This window comes from Pectinophora gossypiella, chromosome 15 (assembly GCF_024362695.1).
Source record: "Pectinophora gossypiella chromosome 15, ilPecGoss1.1, whole genome shotgun sequence".
Classification (NCBI taxonomy): Eukaryota; Metazoa; Arthropoda; class Insecta; order Lepidoptera; family Gelechiidae; genus Pectinophora; species Pectinophora gossypiella.
In genome coordinates, this window is record NC_065418.1 from 10,556,359 (window position 1) to 10,580,342 (window position 23,984).

The 23,984-nt window shown below is 38.4% G+C and overlaps 3 protein-coding genes across 3 annotated transcripts in view; all 3 read left to right on the forward strand.

The window, feature by feature from the left end:
* LOC126373334 (fasciculation and elongation protein zeta-2) overlaps positions 1–7,245 on the forward strand; it is a 54,721-nt gene extending 47,476 nt beyond the window's left edge. Inside the window, exons 5-7 of the mRNA XM_050019464.1 lie at positions 2,900–3,156; positions 3,716–3,791; positions 4,366–7,245. Coding sequence (XP_049875421.1) covers positions 2,900–3,156; positions 3,716–3,791; positions 4,366–4,448 — 416 coding nt within the window. The 3' untranslated portion in view covers positions 4,449–7,245. The remainder of the gene's footprint in view (positions 1–2,899; positions 3,157–3,715; positions 3,792–4,365) is intronic.
* A 7,834-nt stretch (positions 7,246–15,079) lies between these two features.
* On the forward strand, positions 15,080–18,890 carry LOC126373349 (collagenase-like). The gene is made up of 5 exons (XM_050019491.1): positions 15,080–15,335; positions 15,702–15,975; positions 16,825–16,923; positions 17,456–17,652; positions 18,586–18,890. Exons 1-5 carry the CDS (start codon positions 15,120–15,122, stop codon positions 18,688–18,690), a joined length of 891 nt encoding a protein of 296 aa, XP_049875448.1. The 5' UTR covers positions 15,080–15,119; the 3' UTR covers positions 18,691–18,890.
* Positions 18,891–20,231: 1,341 nt separating this feature from the next.
* Positions 20,232–22,947, forward strand: LOC126373343 (brachyurin-like). Its single transcript, XM_050019483.1, has 5 exons — positions 20,232–20,504; positions 20,871–21,144; positions 21,306–21,404; positions 21,829–22,028; positions 22,769–22,947. The coding sequence occupies exons 1-5, from the start codon at positions 20,271–20,273 to the stop codon at positions 22,871–22,873; spliced, it is 912 nt and encodes a 303-aa protein (XP_049875440.1). The 5' UTR covers positions 20,232–20,270; the 3' UTR covers positions 22,874–22,947.
* Positions 22,948–23,984: the final 1,037 nt, after the last annotated feature.

Below are 23,984 nucleotides of genomic sequence, written 5' to 3' on the forward strand. Positions count from 1 at the left end.
CCGTTCGCTGTTAAAACGCGCAGAAGTTATGGTAAAAATAGCGTCATGCATTAACCAGCCTTCAAACAGACAAATAAGATCAGAAAAGATGAAAAAAAAATTAAAATAAAAGCCAGTATCTTTACTTAAATGCAACGAAAAAATACAGGAGAAATCTCTTCCATAGCAAAAAAGGACGTAACGTGCAGATTTGCTTATTTTCGAATCTAGTTCAAAAATAAGTAGAAGAAAGAGAATAAATATGCGTAAGTACCTAGTTAGTTCAATAAATATATTACGCTTATGAGACGTAGAAAATCCTATAAACATACTTATATCATAAGAAATAAACATAAAATTAATTTGGAATGTCTATGAAATAAAGCAATTAGCATAAGTTGAGAAACTTTGGTCATCATTGAAACAGCTCTACAAAATTACGACTATGCAACTTGTTGAATAAGATGAATTATTATGATCTGAATCGTATTTGGTTCACGGCGGTCCTTTACATAATTAATTATATTAAACGCAAAAGAATTAAAATAAAATTTAGATTTAAAAACAAGTCTGATCCGTACTAATTGGTAAGTAGCCGGGCATTATTATAATTTGTAATGTTTTTTATATCTCGGGACTACGTATATAATAGTCCCGGACCCTTGAAAAGAGTGAGTGGGGCCGAAGACAACAGAGAGAAGCCCCTTAAAACATGTTAATCTAAAGGTGATGGTACATCAACCAGCGATTATCCCTGTGTGCACTACGACAATCCCAGGATAGTATAGAACTATTGCAGACCATATGAAAGAAAGTTACTTGGCTATTTATTTATTTAGTCTTAATACTCAATATGTAACAGTAACCCCCCAGTACCCTGTAAAACTGTTTAAATAGTTTGTGTGCAGAAATTAGTGTCTAATAATAATATGTTTTTGTAGACGTAATAACTATGACGTAATTTGAAGAGCCATTACGCCCTTCTTGTGACAATAATGACTATTTAAAGCCATTTACGATTGTCCAAATATGGCGAGTGACCGTGGGAAAGGCGTAAATGGCGTTGAAGAATTGTGTTTTTGTATAAATGCACACTTTGTATTAAATGAGAATTTCGGAAGTACAAATTCTGTGCTTATATAAGTATGACATTAGTCCCAATTCTAGTGGACACAAACTTAAAATTAGAGTTTGACAACTTTTGAACTAGTCCCGTCCTTCATTTACAATAAGTGCAAGAAAATGATAGAGCTATATTAAATTAAGTTCGCGGTTGTCGCCAATCGGCACCATTGTTTGCTTACTTCTTCATATTACCCCTTTTACTAGCCGGATTAGTTATTTGACTAGCCAGATTCTGTTTCATAATATAGACCGTATGGGATCTAAAGTAAGCCTTGAATTTTTTATTGTTGTTTTCTTATTGGTTTCATTAACATTCTCAACGTCTAATGACGTTCTGATTCCAAGGTGTCATACTATCTATTATGAACCATCAATGTCCCATGGTCTCTGCCCGTGAAAGGATTAAGATGTTTGATAATAGGTATACCTGTATCTAAGGCGTCATAGGGGGTATTCAAATATTGGGAGATAATGATGATGGTAAGCACCGGTAAGGTAATGCCGACTCTGTGGTCCAGTGGTTGAGCGTTGGTCTCACGATCCGGAGGCCCCGGGTTCAAATCCCGGTGGGGACATATCGCAAAAATCATTTTGTGATCCCTAGTTTGGTTAGGACATTACAAGCTGATCACCTGATTGTACGAAAGTAAGATGATCCGTGCTTTGGTGACACGTTAAGCTGTTGGTCCCGGTTAGGTACTACTTACTGATGTAAGTATGTAGTCTTTGAGCCATGTCAGGGGCCTTTGGCGGTTCAATAATAACTTTGACACCAGGGTTGATGAGGTTGGTAATCCACCTCATTGCCCACACGATAAGAACACCAGTAAGGTGTTATAAAAGTACATGCGTAAGTATTATCTCATTGTTAGATCCACTGGAATTCAACCTAAAGAGTCTATTGATTCGCACGTACAATCAACCAATGATTTCATTCAATCAGACTGTTGTCGTTCCAATTCCTCTTCGACTAATTCCCTCGATCGTTCACCTCACATTCAATTGCGCATGCGGCTGTTAATAATGTTTATTTATTTTGATATTTCGCTTTCGGAATCTTACGCTTGGCACCTTGAGATTTAAAATAAGAAACACTTCGTAACATTTTATTTATTTTTAAATTTAAAACGAATATCTTCGGTAGGCAGTAAAGTTTAAAACCAGTTTTGAATGTGATCGTTTTCTATAGAATTGATTGTGCCAAAAAGAATAGTAAATGATTCATAGTCATTTTCAAAATGTGTCTGTTTGATGCTCAGGCACTGTTATACTCGTTTAATTATAAAATTATTATCAAACATATGATTTCCTGTCCTCAGATTGTTACAAAAACAATACCAAACTAAGTTCTACCGGGTTCTCAGACACTAAACTTGATACAATACATATTGAACCAACCGATCTCTGTTTTGTCGAAACAACAATCTGTTGAATGGAAACTAGAAGAAAAATTGCCCTTATCGCGCCGTTCTGTGTAACCAACAGACACAGGGTCCGCTACCCTAACCTGAAGATTTGACAGATCCGGTTTTTCACAGAAGCAACTGCTTGTCTGAACTTTCAACCCGCGAAGGCAAATCCAGCCCAATATAAGTTAGGTCATTTACCTCCGAAACACATTTAACGGGAATGTGTGTTTCCTCATGATTATTTCCTTCATCGCTTAGGATGTGATAATTAATTATGATTCAAACATGGATTCGAAAACAAATTCGAAAGTCATTGGTTTAGGCCCGTGCTGTTTCCAGTTTACAAACACCGTCTTCAATAATTCTCATCTTCTTATCTCTTTCAGAACTTCGTCAGCTATCCTTGTCTCAACTGAACGAGATCTTCATGGAACTGGAAGTTCTAATTCGTGAGTTCTCTGAAACCCTGATAGCGGAACTGGCGCTGCGCGATGAGTTAGAGTATGAGAAAGAGTTAAAGAACACATTCATCTCTTTACTCCTTGCTGTGCAGAATAAGAGACGCCAGTATCACATAGAGAAGAAGAAAAGACCAGGACCACCGCGCTCACCCAATCTGAACAGTAGCCATTCTGAGTCCAAAGTGAGTATTTCTTTAACAACTAACAAAACTAACACAACTTAGCATCACGTATCCCCGAAGGGATAGATAGAGGTGTACAGTATTATATATCCACTCGCCAGCTATGTTTAAAACCCATGTCATAGGGAACAAACCTAATCATTAACCGGGCACAAATCCTGGAAAACACGTGATATCTATTATCTATGATACAAAAATTAACTCAAAGTCAAAAAGTCCAATTCTGTGGTTTAGAGCCGGGATTCTAATCGGGGACGCTACAATGTCAAAAGCTCAAAAGCATTGCATATAAAGGTAGAAATATATTTATTTATTTATTAGGCTCACTAAACAGGTTGGGGTTATAACACTAAAAATAGGTAGATAATAATTGTTTTGAACACAACAAGATCCCAGCCCAAGACATGTGTGCTCAGCGTAGCGAAATGGGACGAAACTTTAGAATTTTGTTTGTTTGTTGTGGCATCTACATGTACAAAACACATATAATCTATATACCTTAACTACGCATTCAATAGAATTGGACAAAGTATACACGAATCAATTGTTTCTGTTACAGTACCTGACCACAGTGATACCGTTCCATCTGGAAAATGGCCCACCGGACAACCAGACGCTGCAAGTTCTTATCAAAAGTAAGTTTAAATGCTGTCATAGACATACACAGTAGATAAATTCAAGAAAAGCCGATAAATATTACATAGAAATGTAATAATAGCATTAAAGTCGTAATACCGAATGCCCTTGGTATAACTATTGTCTGGAAATCTCGGCCTTACGATGTTAATAGATATAGGCAAAAATAAAATAAAACATGTTAACGCAACAGCAACCCAAGATTCCTTTTTTTCTTTAAAGCATTATCAAATATTTAAGCACAGAAGTTTATCTATTTAATTAATCTCTAGTCATAGAGGAGGCCAATCAGCTCGCGACAACAAACTCTTCAGAACCCTGATGCCGACCTCGCCGGCGTGGTCAACGATTTTCCTCATTCAGCGCTTATCACTATCGACCCACTAGGGTCGTCACCCTCAGGCCTGTTGTCGTAATTGTTGTACCGGCTGACAGCCCTCAGCGCTCCTTAATGCCATTTGCGGCAATTCGACAACAAGTCAATCAAAGAAAAAAAATACCGTAGAAAAAATATTGGAACAATACTGGCATCTAAAACAAAGACATCTAATTCGTTTTGCCTTTTTGTTACAGTTCTGAAGGCGATAAACGACGACAGTCCCACCGTGCCGACGCTCCTAACAGACTACATCCTCAAAGTGTTGTGTCCAACATAAACACACGCAAGCTTAGCCAATTACTCACTCGATATTGAATAGCACTCTGGCACTTTATATTATCACTCCATACAATCATAAAAAATATAACATTAGAATAAAACGTCAAAGATTAGCTGTCATTTTGAAAAAAAAAAAACATGGTGGTCAGTTGATTTGGCAAAGGAAGAAAGTTAAACATCCTTTAGCAATGAAAAATGGAAAGTGGTTTGTGTTAGGAAGAATAATGCTGATACCTCAGCCAACCTTTGCCAAATTATACTGAACACTTTATTAATAAGTTGGATGTAATAGTGTAATGTATATTAAATGTAAACCCGGTGGGATAGAATTCTCTGAATAGAAACACGACACAATAACAGAGCATTCCCGAATTTGACACTTTTTGAAAATTTGATAATGAATGATAAGTATTCTCGAAATCATGAAACTTTAAAAGTAATTTAAAACTCCATTCGAATTTCAAAATAATCATATCTACATCTTATATTAACTTAAGAAAATTGCCGAGGACTTGTTAGCGTCCTGTAAAAGTTATTTCTTCTCTCTCTAACATTCATCAACTACTTTGAATGATAGAGTAAGAATGATATTTAATAAAATATTCATACATATTTGTATAAAATAGACTTTACTTAGAGCCATAAAATGTTTAAAAAGAATATCTCTCTAAAGTAACCACACGCTTCTCAGTGTTCACATTACTATAAATTAATAAAAATAAAAGAAGTATATAACTTACTCATTAATTATTCATTTTTGTAACTAAACAATTGATATTTTTATGTTTGAGAAGTGGTGTTTTTGATTAAATTTGGATTGCAAGATAAAAATATTTACTGAAAAAAATAAAAAATATGTGCTTTATTGGCAAAGGCACTGCCAAAAATAAAAATAGGTAAATATTTTGCTGAAATCGTTGCTATTGAAGCTATCTTTATATTTTAAGTCGATTTTGCCATATATCCACGCATCTTCAAGTGATCAAAAGTAATATGGATAATATTTTAAGCAAACTAAGCATATTCGAGTTTCTTGATTATTTTATTTGCATAAATGAACTGTGATATCGTATGGTAGTTCGTTGTAACGCTTCCTTTAGATTTATACTGGTTTATATTGTTTTATGTTGTTTAGTAAACATTATAGTAGGTCCTATATTTATTTTTATGATGTATATTTTTCATTCTCATCAATTGTTTCGGTGTAATCAATCATTTGTAAATATAAAAGTATTGTGGAAACATTGAAAACGGAATTGTCCTTTCAAAGTGAAAATACTATTAATTAGTAAAAAATAGCTTTGGAGGCTTGTAAATAGTTTTAAATAATTGTCTTTTAATAGATTTCTAGTGACGTTGCACTATTATTTTTACAGCTGACTCAACCTTGCACTTTTATTTTTAAGAGGAACATCGAATTATTTTATTGATACTCCCATTTTAATTGTTATCTGTTAGTAAATGTTGGTTATGTACATTTTGTTTTCACGTAAATATGCCACTTTGACAACACCTTGCGTGGAACGGAACACTTTAAAAAAAATATAGCAAATCATTACATCAGAGTACGCGCCATGAAAGAAGTCCCGCGGATTTCAATGGAACTAAATGACAATTCATAGTAATTCTATGTAGATACAGCGACGCCAGCGCCGCGGTCGTGGGACATCTTTCGTGGCTACGACTCTACTATCAATTTCTCTTACTAATCAACTCAGTGTTCTCCCGCGACAAACTCAAGTTTTAATAAAAAAATAATTATACGAATAATTATAATTATATATAAGTTATTCTCTAGTCTCAACATTTTGTAGTCATAATTTGTTAACTTTAAATATGTCAGGATAATAATGTAATCGACAATTAAACTGCATGTTACTGTAAAAGTTGTTGTGGATTTTCAGTTCGCGTTTATATACTTAGTTAAGTATGTGGAAGCTTATGTCGCACATTTTGAATTTTACGTAGTAAACACTTATTTGTTGTGGATAAAATAATTAAAATATATAGCGACTGACCAGAAATGTTGTTGCGGGTGTTCGAATTTGAATCTTATTTCATCGACACCTTAGAAAGAGTAACCTGATTGAAAGTTATTCGAAAAACTAAGGTAATTCGTCGAAAATGTGCTTAAAACACCACCTTGTGTCAAAACTTACTTCCTATTCGAAAGTCCCACAGCACTGCAAAGAACGAACTGAGTCGTTGCAAAGCAATGGACTAAAATCATTTAGCCCTTGTCTATTGATCTGTAAATTATTATAACTTGTCCTAATTTCTAGCCCTTTAAGCGGCCGTTGTAAAATTGAATTTAAGTGGAGATTTCAATTTAAAAATAAATCGAATCCAAGCTTTGCATCGAGTTGTAGGCAGCGCAAAGAAAATCTATTAAAGGTTTTTTAGCTTTTTAATAGGTATTATAATTATTTGTGTATGACGAATAGCATGAAAACCTAGCGGCATCATCATCCACTATTTAAAGTGCTCAATGAACTTGCCAAAATATCGTTCATATTATGATGTTATAAAATTGCAGCTTCTATGAAGACGATCATCAGCAGTCCAATACAAAAACCCTAGGGTTGCCTAAACCTTAAAAGAAATACAGGCTGATGTTAAAATAAAATTGCGAGGATTTGGAATATATTTAGATTGAAATCAATGGATTTATGTATATTTTATGACTAGTTGTAATATGACGTGGCATCGCACTGTGTTAAGTTGCGCTGTAGAGTAGAGAAGGAGGGGAGTCTTCAGGCGTGGTACCTGGTCGAAATAAAAGAGCTTGGAACATATATTAAGACTTTTATTTTGAATACAAATATCCTTTATGCCCAAATGCCTCCACCAACCCGCAGTGGAGCAGCGTGGTGGAGTATGCCCCGTACCCCCTCCGGTTGAGGGGAGGCCTATGCCCAGTAGTGGGACGTGTATATTCTGTTTATGTATGTTAGGTATACTTTATTAGTTTCATTCTTTTTATTTTTTTTTCTTCACTTTATTGTACTTTTCTTAAATTTAATTTAAGTAAATAAGACATTTATTTTTTTATTTTCAATAAGTGGGAACGAAAAGGAAGTAAAAAGGCGCAAAACTTATATTAAACTTATTTTATATAAAAAGAGCTTTATAAGCTAGCTAGCCTTTATGCAGAAAAAACTAGCATAAGGTAAACGCTCCTATTACCGCCAGGTTAAGCTATGCTCTGATTACCTCTCAGAAATTAAGTACTTCTGTATTTGCTAGTGCAGCTTATTTATTCTATTTGTATTGTTATGACTGTCTTCTGCTAAATACATCAATAATTTTTAATTTTGAGTGAATATTTTGGATAAAAAATAATTTTATGTCCGAAAACTCACTTGCCTCTATTACCGCCACATGAATTGCGGTTTTTTCTATTACCGCCTTTGCTGCATCGAATACCGCCAACGAGATATCTAACCAACTATTCAGATACAATAAAATACTTTATTTTAAAAAAGGTTGTTTTAATACCGTATTTTTACCACTGTCAATGTAGTTAATAGATACATAAATTGGGAAGGCACTGTCTCTCAAAATACAGGTTCACCTAGCTTGAAAGACAGCGTTCCAACAAAAACTGTAAACGAACTGTTTGCAATAATCATCATCATCAACAGCCGTATGACGCCCACTGCTGGGCATAGGCCTCCCCCAAGGATCTCCACAACGATCGGTCCTGCGCTGCCCGCATCCAGCGGCTTCCCGCCACCTTCACCAGATCGTCGGTCTACCCTGTAGAGCAGGCCTACCCACTGAGCGTCGTCCGACACGTGGTCGCCACTCCAGAACCTTTCCGCCCCAGCGGCCATCGGTTCTCCTCGCTATGTGTCCTGCCCACTGCCACTTCAGTTTTGCAATTCTCCGAGCTATGTCGGTGACTTTAGTTCTCCTGCGGATCTCCTCATTTCTGATTCGATCAAGCAGGGAAATACCGAGCATAGCTCTCTCCATTACCCGCTGAGCGACGCCGAGCCTCCTCACGAGACCCATAGTAAGCGGCCACGTCTCACTGCCGTAGGTCATCACTGGCAACACGCGCTGGTCAAAGACTTTCGTCTTGAGACACTGGTATTTTGGACGAGAAGATATTCCGCAGCTTCCCGAACGCTGCCCATCCGAGTTGGATCCGACGAGAGATCTCTTTCTCGAAGTTGGACTTACCTAACTGGATTATTTGTCCTAGGTAAATGTACTGGTCTACAACTTCGAGTGTAACGTTCCTAACCCACTCCAGGTGGGTGCGACATGCTCGTTGGACATAATTTTTGTCTTTGCCATGTTCATGCTAAGACCCACTCGTTGGGATGCGTTACTGAGATGCTCGAGCATGGTGTTCAGGTCTTCCAGAGTCTCAGCCATTAGGACTATACCTAAATCCTTTCCAGTCCAGAAGCTTAAAAATATCCTCAAATGCAGCAGTGAACAGTTTCGGAGAGATGACATCTCCCTGTCTCACTCCTCGCTGCAGTCGGATCGGATTAGAGCTCTGGTTCTGTACTCGAACTGACATAGTGGCATTTTGGTAGAGGTCCCTTAGCTTTTCGATGTACCTATGGTCCACTTGGTACCTCTGAAGAGACTGCAACACCGCTCAAGTCTCCCTTTCTCATAGTCCACAAACGCCAAGCAAAGTGGCAGATTATACTCTTCGGTCTTCTGTATAACCTGCCGCAGCGTATGGATGTGGTCTATGGTGCTAAAGCCTTTTCGGAAACCGGCTTGTTCGGGAGGCTGGAAGTCGTCAAACCTGCAAGCGAGACGATTCGTAATGACCCTCGAAAACAACTTGTAGACATGGCTCAGAAGCGAGATAGGTCTGTAGTTCTTCAGTAGGGCTTTATCACCTTTCTTGAAGAACAGGATCACCTCGCTTCCGCTCTATGCCCTCGGCGTTTTGCCCTGAAATATGACGGAATTGAAGAGCCCCTGGAGGGCTTTGAGTATTGGCGTTCCGCCCGCTCTCAGAAGTTCTGCTGTGATTCCGTCATCTCCTGCCGCTTTGCTGTTTTTGAGCTGTTTGAGGGCCATCCTAATCTCGTACAGGCTGACGTCCGGGATATCTTCAGTGTAGTGTCGGGTAAGCTTGGCTCGAGGGTCTCGAGCCATGCTTTCGCCTGATGTTTTCGTGGAATATAGCTGTCTATAGAAACTCTCAATCTCCCTCAGGATTTCGGGAGTTGACGAAATGATTCTGTATGAGGAGTTTTCAATAAACTTTATTATTATTGTTATTTTTTTTATTAAATGAATTATGACATAAACTACAGAAAAATCTTTTGGTTTCATAAATTTATATACATAATTGACGTCTGTCTCTGTCCATCTGTCTGTCTCTGTCCGTCCGTCTGTCCATCCGTCTGTCTCTGTCTATCCGTCTGTCTCTGCCGGTCCGTCTGTCTCTGTCCGTCCGTCTGTCCATCCGTCTGTCTCTGTCCATCCGTCTGTCTCTGTCTGTCCTTCTGTCTCTGTCTATCCGTCTGTCTCTGTCCGTCCGTCTGTCTCTGCCTGTCCTTCTGTCTCTGTATGTTCTTCTGTCTCTGTCCGTCCGTCTGTCCCTGTCCGTCCGTCTGTCTCTATCTGTCCGTCCGTTTCGGTCTGTCCGTCCGTCTGTTTCTATCTGTCCGTCCGTTTCGGTCTGTCCGTCCGTCTCTGTCAGTCCGAAGAATAATGCATCACCCTGTCTATAAATCATAAGAGGGAATCTATGGTGGCGGTAATAGAAACATGTATGTAATTTCTGTGTTTCAATTTCCGCCACATACAAATTAGCCTTAAGAAAACAAATAAATATTCAAAATGAGAGCTACGTATGTAATAACCATTTTCAAAGCATATTTTAATAAATATATAAAGTATTTAAATTAGAAATTCATAATTACTTCAACTACTTGTTCATACAATTCTTAAAAAAATACGTTAACTTTTATGCAGCACAGGATACTTGAATTACACCAAATGTGTGGCGTTAATAGATTTTAATATAGTTCATGAACCATACTATAAAATAAGATGATAACATTATGAATGATTGGGCATGTTACCTTAAATAACTAAAAAATACAAATATCATACAAATATCGATCGCCGCCATAGGTGGCGGTAATAGTAACCAAACTGCAAATGTATGCTTCTATCACCGCCACATTTTAAAACTCAAATTAATCAGTTAAAACTAACACAAATGTCAAATATAGCATGCTTTCTCAGTTCTTAAACGTATTAACAAGTAGTTATAATTACTAAAGTGAAGAAAAATATGTTTCATCGGACACAAAACCTTAAGAAAAAAATGTTGTATGCTTATGCATTTCAGTAGTGGCTTGTATGGAGCGCGTTGCTTGCGCGGACACTGCACACTTACAGACCAATCACAAATTAGACTGTTGTTGCCCACGCTCAGGGGTATGTTCGTTTCATGGTCAATTAATACATGTATCTTTTGACATTTGAATCAATTTTCTATCTCAGACACAATTCAAAATATCCGCAATTTAAAAAAGGTGGCGGTAAACGATGTCGATTTTTGGGTGGCGTTAATAGGAGCGTTTACCTTACAAGAAAGAACTAAGTATTTGAAAAAGAAAACCAGCCAGTGTTCTTACTATTAAAGAGTTTTTAACGGGAACATTCCCACTTTGGGAACATTCTCGGTAACGGCACATCACTGATCACACTCATTTCTGAGGCGACTAACTAAAAATAAAAAAATATATAAAAAATAAAAATATTCTCTATTTCACAAATTTTAGTTAAATCGTTTTTTTTTTTATAACTCCATCACGAATGACAATAAATTCTAAATATGAAATGCTATCAACACGACAAAGAGGGAATAAAAACTATATATTTTACATAACAACCTAAAATAGCTTCACGCCTGTATCCCTGAAGGGGTAGGCAAAGAAAAAGCAATTAAAATAATAATAAAAAAAACAATTTGAATTATTCTATTCTATTCTAAAGTATACTCACTCTCTCCTCGCCAGCTATGTCATATGCATGATGTGTGTATGTATGTTCTTTTTACATTTGTCTAAATATAGAAACCTACTTGTTGCGTTTCTGCAAAGTTATATCAAAATGTAAAATAAAATCAAGACTGATTACTAGATAAGACTTAAAATAAATACTTTATCTAATCTCATTAGTAATTATAAGATTATCTAGATTGATAGTTCCTTATCGTACGTCTCTAGCGCGACTGATTGATTAAGGAAAGAAACATTTTTACTTTTTTCAGGGATTATATTTTATGTAAGCAAGTGTCCTGTTAGGGTTGATAGAAGAGAGATAATTTTATTTTAAGTTATACCGCGAAAAGGAAAGGGATGTGTAATCGACAGACATAACATTTATGGAACACACGTCAAAAAAGTTGGCCAATAACCCGACAGAATTAAGTTGAAAGCGCACGTCAAACGGTTCGCATATCAGCGAGATGGCAATTTTATTCGCCCGGGTTATTTACTCATGAACAGTTGACAATCATCCGTCCCTTTCCTTTTTCATGGATATAAGAAAATGGCGGGTACAACTTAAAATTAAATTAGGACGTGTCTGCAGGAATCGAGGCCTGTGTCTACAGGCCCTTATTCTTTTATAACATAACACAAACGATGTAAAGAATTTATTTACACCATAAACAAAACAATTACATAACAAAAATATTAGAAAAATATGAAACAAAACAAATAAAATTAAAATAAAACTAAAACAAATAAACAGAACTCAAAATAAAATAAATTATGTACAATTAACACTTAAACTAAACTATATTAATTAAGAAGCCCGCCTTGAATCGTACCGCTGCCTGGTGCAAATGTACCCATAATGCTGGGTGCGTTTCCGCGTTGAACAGCCAGCGATATGCGTTGCATGCACCAGATACGATTCCGAGTGGGCGCCCCAACTCGCGCACAAAGCCCCTGGCTTCAGCGCACCATAATAATTATTAGCCATTATGCAGGGTTAAATAAACTTTTTCTAGGACATCTCGTCTCCGAGATTTGAAGATATGGCTATACAAAAACCTACAAGTCACGCATGACAGATAATAACTAGGTAGGTATTAGAAAAGTAGCGATTTATGTAATTACCAATGAACTACTTCAAACCGACGTACGTAGATTAATGTAGGTAGAATAATGTCATATCGCTACAAACAATGGATTTGTATTTAATTTGTACGTTCCAGTTTTCATTGTGTGAGAATTATTATTATATTATTTTTATCATTTTGTACCTAAGTGATTTTTACCAAACCGGAAACAAATATCTACGACCAAATGTCCACTTTGGAATTGATGAACAAAGTTTGTGCATTTCAACCACAGAATAGAAGAAGGACGTTGGGACGCATCTTTTATGAAAACCGCTGTCGCCGGTTCAACCCCACTCTCTTTTACTACTACTCCTAAAACAGATAACCACAATAGCTCTACTACTTCTCAAATTCCATAGCCACTTAACCGGCAATGTATATTTTATGTGATAGGCTTCAATTTTATCATTACTTTTCGTAAAATACTGCATACAAAGGCAATATTTTGTCAATACCTAATCATACTAAGGTTTTTAGCTTTCTTCTGATAAGGAGGGATCTTCTTGCATGATAGTCGATATTTGATTTTTTTTGCCCTGCAGGTTATACCTAATGCACAAGACGACCTTTTAACATAATATGTAAGTTACTATCGCGGAGCTCCATGGCTCGTAAAATTTGCGGACGAGTGTAGTATAAAGTTAACGCCTCCGTGGTCTAGTGGTTAGAGCGCTAGGCTCACGATCTGGAGGTCCGGGTTCGATTCCCGATGGGGACATTGTCCAAATCACTTTGTGAGACTGTCCTTTGTTTGGTAAGGACTTTTCAGGCTTGAATCACCTGATTGTCCGAAAAAGTAAGATGATTCCGTGCTTCGGAGGGCACGTTAAGCCGTTGGTCCCGGCTATTAGCCGTAAAAACAAATATCAACCCGCATTGGAGCAGCGTGGTGGAGTATGCTCCGTACCCCCTCCGGTTGATTGAGGGGAAGCCTGTGCCCAGCAGTGGGACGTATATAGGCAGTTTATGTTATGTATGTAGTATAAAGTTAAAGTATGAACTATTTACTACATACATGTATGAGCCAAAGAACAATAAGTACCTAATTTATAGAACCTTGCCTAAGTAGTCACGAGCTAAACTTACAGTCTTAGATCATAAGAACTTCTAGATCCACGTGAAAACTTATCTAATGAGGGACTGTCCAGACTAAGTTCACCAAAAACAATAAATAGATGGCGTTGTACAGCTTCAACGTGATAACTACCTATTTTCTCATTACTCGGTTAAATAATGATTCCAAAATACAATGTAATGACAGAATCATTATATAAAAATAATTGTTATTTGAATCATAATTATTAAGTATGTATACAATTGAGGAGCTCGGTGGCGCAGCGGTAAACGCGTTCGGTCTGCGATTGTTGAAGTTAAGCAACTTTCGCAAAGGCCGGTCATAGGATGGGTGACCACAAAAAAAAAGTTTTCATCTCGAGCTCCTCCGTGCTTCGGAAGGCACGTTAAGCCGTTGGTCCCGGCTGCATTAGCAGTCGTTAATAACCATCAATCCGCACTGGGCCCGCGTGATGGTTTAAGGCCCGATCTCCCTATCCATCCATAGGGAAGGCCCGTGCCCCAGCAGTGGGGACGTTAATGGGCTGATGATGGTTATGTATACAATTACTAGCTACTTATCCTTATTGCTTATCTTTATTTGAATCAGAATACTTACTAATGGATGGAAAATGTAATTGTGCCTGAGTGTAATAAAAAGGGTCATCGTTTGTAAGTGCCCAGAAACAGAGATAAGCGATGCATAAATCTCTGTTATCCGTAATGATCCGTAAAATTAGAAGGAAAATCTATACAGCGCCATCTATATTGTTTTTGAGGAACGTAGCCTGAAAAGTCCCTCATTCCGTTCTTCTTCTATCGTGTGGGTTGTGAGGTGGAGTACCAACCTCATCAAACCTGGTGTCAGGGTTACTATTGACCCGCCAAAGGCCCCTGACATGGCACGTTAAGCCGTTGGTCCCGGTTACTACTTACTGATGTAAGTAAGTAGTCGTTACATGAGCCTCATTCCGTTGTTTTCTGATGTGACTTATTGTAGATTTTCGGATGTCATTAACCACGTGGCCGGATTTCCCGACGACCCGATTACTCTAGCCATAGAGGCAGCCAATCAGCTCGCGACACCAAACACTTCAGGACCCCGATACCGACCCCGCCGGCGTGGTCGACGATTTCCCTCATCGCTTATCGCTATCGACCCACTAGGGTCGATTAATTCTTTCAAATATTTTTCCTCTCAGACGACGCCCTGAGCCGAGGTTCGCGCCCAACTGGGCACCCTCAGGCCTGTTGTCTTAAACGTTGTACCGGGTGAGAGCCTTCAGCGCTCCCCATTTGTCCGGCCAAGTAGTTAATGCCATCTGCGGCAAATCTACAATAAGTCACGTCAAAAAAAAAAAAGTGGCCGGATTAAATACTCGGCCGGATTACCTTAGTGTTATCTACACAAATCACGATACCAACCCGAACCTTGATAAACAAATTATAAGTTTCATCGAAACTATAAATTTGTGGATCATTTATAAAATGCGTGCGGCTCTGCTTCTCGGTTTTGTTGGTTTAGCTACGGCTCTCAGGGTTGTCCTCCCTGAGGATGGAACCGCAGCTTCTCTGGGATACCACGAGGCTGTGGGTATCCCTCAGGCGAACAGGATAAAACTGTCGGAGGAGAACCTGATGGCTGACGATGCGAGCAGAATCGTTGGTGGCAGTTTCGCGCCAGCTAACGTACATCCGTACTTGGTGAGTTTGTACCCCTTATTTTATTTGTTTGTTAGTACTATGGTACTAAGTAGTAGGTATTTATGATCTGCGGTTCGGTGTAGTGAAAAATAATAGTAGATTTTGGTACTTACAGCAAGTTTATTATTACCTACTTCTTGAAGTTTTAAAATACTCTGTGACGAATATATAAATAGGTAAGAAAGTGCGAAAATACCTACACTTACATTATACAATTCAAGTTGTAGTTACCATAATCTCGTAAGATCCAGGTTTCCATAGAGATTGGATTTAAAAAGGACTTTGAGCCTTGCAGACTTTAATGACGTACTTACCTAAGTATCTAATGTGTTGCTTCCAATGTTTCAACTTTTTATTCATCATCAGGGTGGCCTAATCATCAGCTTAGAAGGAATCTCAGGCAACTCAGTGTGCGGGTCAACTCTGATCTCTGCCAACCGCCTGGTGACCGCAGCGCGATGCTGGTTCGACGGCAGACACCAGGCGACTCAGTTCCTGGTCGTCCTCGGCTCTCAGTACCTGTTCTTTGGTGGGACTCGCATACCCACCAGTACAGTGATCTCCCACCCTCAGTACAGTCCTGCTACCCTGGTCAATGATATTGCTGTCGTGTACCTCCCGAATAACGTGTTCTTCAATCGTAAGTAGACTTTTGGATTTAGAATCAATAATAAGAACAAACCACTTACTGTGTATTATAGTCTTCAAACATTTTCATAGTTAATATATACTTACAGAAGTTCATATTGAATTGTCGCTGTAGCCGGAATGATATTGATAGGTACTTACTTACACTCATAAACTTAACAACATTTTTTTTTATTTACAGGGTGTTAGTGACATCGTAACGAATACCGAAGTGGATGATTCAGACCAAGATTCTGAGTTGACATCAAGTAGAATTTTCCGTTTTTTTTTTGGGTTTTTTTTTTAAATTATTCTCAATTCTATAGTTTTGCGATGGAAAATTCCACTTGATATCAACTCAGAATCATGATCTGAATCATCAAATCAAATCAATTTATTTGCGAGAACTCATAAAATACAAAAAGGTTATAAAAAATTTACATAACAGTGTCGTGATGTATTCGGCCTGCATACAGGCGATTCTTCCAAGATTTCGTTACACTGTCACTAACACCTTGTATATTGTTTCTATTTTTACTGAAAGAAATAAAATTATCGTATCTTATCAAGAAATCAGAATGTATGATTGGCTGAATGTAGAGGAAGCAAGAGAAGTGTGTCAGGATCGAAGCATATGAAATTCTATAGTCTCTGGTTACCCCGGTGGGAAATAGGCGTGAGATTATGTTTGTATGAATCAAGAAATCTCAAACAAAATGACACATTTGCATTTCAAGAATTTCCTTAAATATACAAAGCCGACGCAACAACAATAATAATATTGAATCGTACTATAAAATGCACGAACCACTAACGAACGAAGGAACGATGCGGTTTTTATAATAATATTTAATATTCGCAGAGAGGATCCAGCCTCTAGCACTACCTTCTGCCACGGATCTTGCAGAAGAATTCGTTGGAACATGGGCAATTGCTGCCGGATATGGCAGAACTAGCGACCGTAAGTCAAATATTCAACAACTATAAATATTTTACTGAAAGCAAACTTCTAAGTTTAGCAGACAACCGAGTTTTGAACCCGTGAACCTAGCTCAGTCGCTAGTGGGGAGCGGAGATTTGCCATTCTTCATGTAGTTGTTTGCCTAATAATTATTATACTTAATGCCGAAACGTCTTCAGCTCAGCAAATGTCACGGCCTAGCTGTAGCTAGACTATGACGCTGAGTTTCAGCTGCAGCCAGCTGGGGAATCAAAAGACAGTGAAACAAAAAAACTGGGCTCTAAAGTCTAAGCACATAATCACATATCAAACTGTAATGTAAACTATTTGAGGAAAAGAAAATAATAACAAAAACGAATAATCATTTATTTATTACCAGAATACCTACAGAATACTTGCTAAAGAGACTAAACTTGACTATAAACTCGAGTAATAACATGTTAGTGTTTCCTCGGAAGGTAAATAACAGTAAATGTTATATAAATAGAAACATTCGCCAGTTGGCTACGGTCCTCAGCTCTACATTTTTCAGAACAAACCAGCATATCGACGGGCACCCAGATAAGCCATGTGACCCTGCAAGTACAGAGTGTGGCGCAGTGTCAGAGCCTGCTGGGGTTGTGGGTGCAGCCCAGCATGCTGTGTACCAGCGGCGCGGGCGGCGTTGGTATCTGCGCAGGAGACACCGGGGGCCCGCTCGTTCTCAACCGCAACGGACAGAATATTCTGGTTAGTGCTAGTGGGTTCAAAGGCAATTCATCTGAAAAGCAATATTGCTATTTGACAATTGCGCATAATATATTATGATGCTCGAAATAGCAGCAGTGTCATGTAAGTAGGTAGTACAAAAGATAATTATACTCCATACTGGTCGTACTGGTCTGGTTCAGATGAGGACGTAGCAATTATCGTCTGCCCAGTGACAAGTAGGAAGAATATTCCCAGTTGTCACCCCAGGGACTGCCAAATTGCTAAACAAAAGCTTAATTTAGTTAAATTTACATCACAGTACTTATTAATTTTGTTTTGTTTAAAGAAGCATGATGTCAGATTGTTGACACTTGCGTCTCACTTTGAGGTCGCAGGTTCGAATCCAGCACAGGCCAAAACCAGTGATTGTCGATTTTTTTCGAATTCATGTTTGAATCATAAATGAATATCACGTGCTCAGCGGTGAAGGAAAACATCGTGAGGAAACCCACATTCCCGAGAAATTTATTTTCGGAGGTATGTGACCTAACCTGTATTGGGCAGACTTTCCCTTCACGGGTTGGAAGGTCAGACAGGCAGTCGCTTCTGTAAAAAACCAAACCTGTCAAATCTTCAGGTTAGGTAAACGGACCCTGTGAAAAACGGGATAATGCTAGGTTGTTAGAAATTGAAATATTTGCATGTATCTTCGTGATGTGAACAAATCAGTTTAATAATCGAAATCTGCTTCATCTTATAAAATATGACAGCGTGAACAAGTGATCAAAGAAAAGATCGCTGCTTTTGATACGATGTTCAAAGATGGATGTGATGATCCTTATGGTGACAAGTGATCATGTTCGAGTAGATAAGCAGTTGACCGTGTTCATAATTTTCATTTATTCCAAGTACAGCATAGAAGCCAATAAGGCCAGTATGTTCTGGTTCTAATACTGCACTCTTTGGTTACAGGTGGGAATTGCGTCGTTCACATCTGACCTCGGTTGCCAGGTTGGCTTACCATCTGTCTTTACCAGAGTCACCAGCTATATCAGCTTCATCATCCAGAACATTTGAAGACAATGGAAGACATTAGCGAAGCAGAAGTTGGCAACCATGTTAACAGTTATTTTTCTTACGTTACTTTGATTTTAACATTGATGATCGCTAAAGCTTGTGATGTGTGGATACTTTGTTCATCTGGCAATGGATCTACCTCTGACTATGTTACGTTAATCGATAATGGTCGCCCTAATAAAATATTCTGAAAAATATAATTGTTTTTTTTTTTTGCCTAGTTATAAAACGTTACCACTTTTATTTTTATTGCATGCCACGAGTTATTGCATAAAGAGGTATCTGACTATGATGACTATGGCATGCCACATAAAACACAAGTGGCTGCGGATAGTTTTCTAGATGACTTGTGGCTCTGCCCACCCCAATAGGAATACAAAAGTGAGATTATGTATATAATAATATATGATCAGTGGTTAGATCCCAATTTCCATTTGTAGGCATATTATTTCTACTAACACTTAATAACCATATAAAATTATCAAGATAAAGTAGATGTTAGATATAAGGCTGCTCTCTTTGATGTAGGCACAATAAAGATTATTTTGATAAAAATTTTGGAAAACTTATTTGAGACTGAACCCAAGATAAAATCTAAATTAATATTCCACCACCTATCTAGACTTTTTAATCTACAATACTTTATATATTTTTATTTGTGTACTTTTTTGAATCAATAATATAAAACCAAGCAGCAAATGTCAATCTTTACTAGCTAATAGAAATCACGGTGCCAAAAATATTACCCTGCGGAAGACCAACGATTAAATGTTGACAAGTTATTTATTAACTCTTAAATAAAAAGTAAATAATACGCCAGCTAATTAATTAACCGGTCCAAGCGGAAAGAAATCTTAAAAAATATCGGCTTGTATTGTTTTATTTCAAATAAAGAATGACAAATGTATAAAACGCACGCGAAATATCTAATAAATAAGTACAAGAAATAAATGCATGTTTTCGGAAGAAAGAGGTCTCAGAAAGTCATACTGTCTACACCTACAACTCTACGCGAAAGGCCCATTCATATTTCAAACAAGTGATTAGATACGCTACTTAAAGGCAAGTGTAAAATTGTTCACAAGTACCTAAGTAATTGTAATTTTATTGTGTGGATAAAATTAGGAATATTTCACAAAACACGGAGCAAAGCAGAGGACTCTTGTTATTTGGATGTCGGATCTGAATCACCAAGCACCTGGGTTATGAATGGTTTCATTGTTATAATGAAAGCCTGTCCAGTGTCGCAGCTATTTATGTCGGCTCTCAAATGGTCCACAAGCATCGCATGAAGAACCAGAGGCCTTTATTCTTGGTCTTTGTCTAACGAAATGACATACAATTTGTGGCTGACGTCACACTCTATATTGTGTACTTAAGTAGTTTTACAGTTGCGTCACAAAACACGTCCTCACACAAATACAAATCAAGATAAAAATCGTAAATACAAGAAATCAATTATTCATAATTATCACACCGTTCTGAAACTGATTAGTAAAGTATTGTAGATAATCATGCGACGACTAAGTGTATAAATAAGCTAGATTGTATAATAATGATGTTATAAGTGTTTTCCAATAATGCGTGCAATTTTGCTGTTGGGTTTAGGGTTGGTGGCTTTAGTCGCAGGACGGGACGTTCCTGTGACGCCACAGCTGAATTACCACGAATCTGTGGGTATTCCCCTGGCCCAGAGTATTAAGGAAGCTGAAGATGCTATACATGATCCCGTGAAATCAGCCCAGGATGCTACTGACGACAACCACAGGATCGTTGGTGGTGTTATCGCCCCCGCCAACGCACATCCTCATTTGGTAAGTGTCTGCCATTGTTGTACTTATTACGTTGATGATTATAAACTAACAACAAACAAGTAGTTTTGTTTTACTTAAAAAAGCCGACAGTACCTATAAATATCACAATATTTAAATTGAATTGAAAGTATTGACTTATTTGCTGTCAGTGCTTTTCTGTTAACATTAGGTAGTTATGGTTGGTACTTATTTTGACTTGTCCTGTTTTTGTACACTATCGTTCTTCTTCTACTATCGTATGGGTTGTGAGATGGAGTACCACCCCCATCAACCCTGGTGTCAGGGTTACTATTGAGCCGCCAAAGGCCCTAATACAATATCGTTTATGTCAGCTGTAACATTACACGTAATTCATGGTGTTTTCAGGCCGGCTTAGTGATCAGTCTGGTCGGCATCGCCGGCAACTCGGTCTGTGGATCCTCGTTGCTCACCACCAACCGGCTGGTGACCGCAGCGCACTGCTGGACACATGGCACCATGCAGGCTTGGCAGTTCACGGTCGTGTTGGGCTCCCAGTTCCTCTTCTACGGAGGCACCCGCATCGCCACCTCACAAGTCATCGTGCATCCTCAATACGTTTCTCAGTTCCTGATGAACGATGTGGCGATGATCTACCTTCCAACCCATGTCACCTTCTCCGGTAAGTATATTTCATTCTTCCTTCAAAGATATTAAACTGTCAATAACGTTTATGGAATAACGTATATGGTTGCTTAACAAAACTTTATGGTCACTTGACCTTTTAAAATAAGTATTTATCATACGGCCATCGTGACTAACAAGAACTTTTTGTATCTTCAGTGAGCGTTCAACCGGTAGCGCTTCCCTCCGGCACGCAGCTTTGGGACACTTTCGCCGGCCAATGGGCCACCGCTGCAGGCTACGGCAAAACTAGCGACCGTAAGTATTTTATCCTTATCTATTACCTATACTACGTTTCAACAAGCAAAAATAGCTATTTATATAACTAGTTATTGGTAAAGGTTAAATAAAAACATGCGCAATTACAACCTTTGTACGTATTAAACTCGTGCGAAAATTAAAAAATAAATGATGTCACAATATTTTTACGGACCTGAGTTACGGAAAGTCTCTCTTTGCCTGACTTGATGTCTGTTCCTCCGAATAGCAAAGAGGATGTTTTACCGAATGTTTCCAAAAACAGATTCAAAAGTTAAATCAAATTAAGACAAATTTAAGTCGTCACAAAATTTATTCACAAAATTAAGTCAACATAAAATGCAGGCCACTCAAAATTAAGCTAACGTAAATATTTATCAACAACTTACCTTACTTAATATATACCTCAATCTCCGATCGACAGAGCAAGCCGGCGTATCAACATCGACGCAGATCAGCCAAGTGACGGTACAAGTGATCACCTTCGCGGACTGTCTGCGGGTGTTCGGCTCCAGCTTCGTGTACGACAGCACCTTGTGCACCAGCGGCACGGGCCTCGTCGGCGTCTGCGGCGGAGACTCCGGTGGACCACTCCACATCTTCCAGAACGGACAACGAGTTTTGGTACGTAGAAATAAAATAGTCTTCTTCTTCTTTTTCTAACGTGTTTTGGTTGTGAGGAGGATTACCACCCTCATCAACCCTGGTATCTGGGTTATTATTGAGCCGCCAAAGGCGCCTGACATGACTGATGTAACGACTACTTACTTACATCAGTAAGTAGTAACCGGGACCAACGGCTTAACGTACCTGCCGAAGCACGGATCATCTTACTTTTTGGACAATCAGGTGATCAGCCTGTAATGTCCTAACCAAACTAGGGATCACAAAGAGATTTTTGTGATTAGCCCTTTTTTTGGTATTCGAACTGCCGTGGACCAGTGGTTGAGCGTCGTCAACCACTAGACCACGGAAGCCGTAAAAATAAAACAGTCTGAATAAGCACTGTTTCCAACGCGACATTCGACTTTTCATTCATAATAGTATTTGATACTTAAAAACGAAACAACATATAACTTTACTCACGACTATATCCCAATCGGGGCAAGATGAACGAAATACCCACACCTCACCGAGCTTTCTGTTAAACCAACGTTATAGGTGATGAGCCGTATCGCCGTCTAAAATGGTCGAGCCAATTAACAAGACGAAGAAGCGCCTTCAGCTATTAATGCTAAGCTCGACGTAGTATTTGGCCGTTCTGCCTTGGCTTGTGTTAGTTTTATTAATTCAATTTGATACTTAAATGGACAGGAAATTTTTCGTGTTAGGAGACTACAATAATCTATATGTTCATCTTCCAGATCGGCATCAGTTCGTTCGTGGCCGGCACTGGTTGCCAGCTCGGTCACCCCTCAGGGTTCGCCAGGGTCACCAGCTTCTACGGCTTCATCACCCAGCATCTCTAGACTGACCAATATCTCACTTAGGATGGCAATTCACGACAAGTACCTACTGAAAAATAAAGTTTTTTTTTACAAAATGCATCTGTTTTTTTCCGACCTTAACTTGGTACTAGATGAGATACCCCAATCGTCATTATATCGCCTTATAGTGAAAACCACGTAAACGCTTTCTTGAAAAATTACATTCAGTGTGATTTTTATTAACAAAACCTTGCAATGGACAAACTAGGTAAGTACCTAAGTAAGTAAAAAGCTTCAACCCATGACAAAACTTGTCTTAATTTTTAGCTGAAATCGGAACGTGAATTCTAAAAAGGCGAGGTCTTCTCTATAAGGCGACGATATATTGATCAAACAAGCTGGTAGTATTCTTCTTCTATCGTGATTCGTGTGGGTTGTGAGGTGGATTACCAACCCCATCAACCCTGACGTCATGGTTATTTTGAGCGCCAAAGGCCCCTAACATGACTCCTGTAACGACTACGTACTTACATCAGTAAGTAATAACCGGAACAAACGGCTTAACGTGGCTTCCGAAGCACGGATTATCTTACTTTTGGACAATCAGGTAATAAGCCTGTAATGTCCTAACCAAACTAGGAATCACAAAGTGGTTTTTGTGATTTGTCCCCACCGGGATTTGAACCCGGGTCCTCCGGGACCACTGGACCACGGAGGCGGTTAGGCTGGTAGTGATGCTGCGCTGCTATATAAACCCCATGAGACCTTCATAGTGATAAAATTTCATAATTACTTAAATGTGGTTACTTAAAAAAGCTAGATAAAATCCACCGATCATAACCCTCAAATACCGACTCATGAAGAAAAATAATGAAGAAGGACAATGCTATAGGCAGATGTTACCTAAGATAATACAATTCAGTTGGAAGTGCAAAAAGATAAAAGTATCTACCTAGTTAAAGCTTGAATTCGAATAGTTGCACCTCAAGATGCAAAATGTGGAAACGGAAATATTTCGGGAACATCTACAAAAATCCACAAGAATAGTCTGTTTGTAAACACCGAAACATAAATAACCTACAGGGTATTAGTGACATCGTAACGACTACTGAGGAGGATGATTCAGACCATGATTCTGAGTTAATATCAAGTG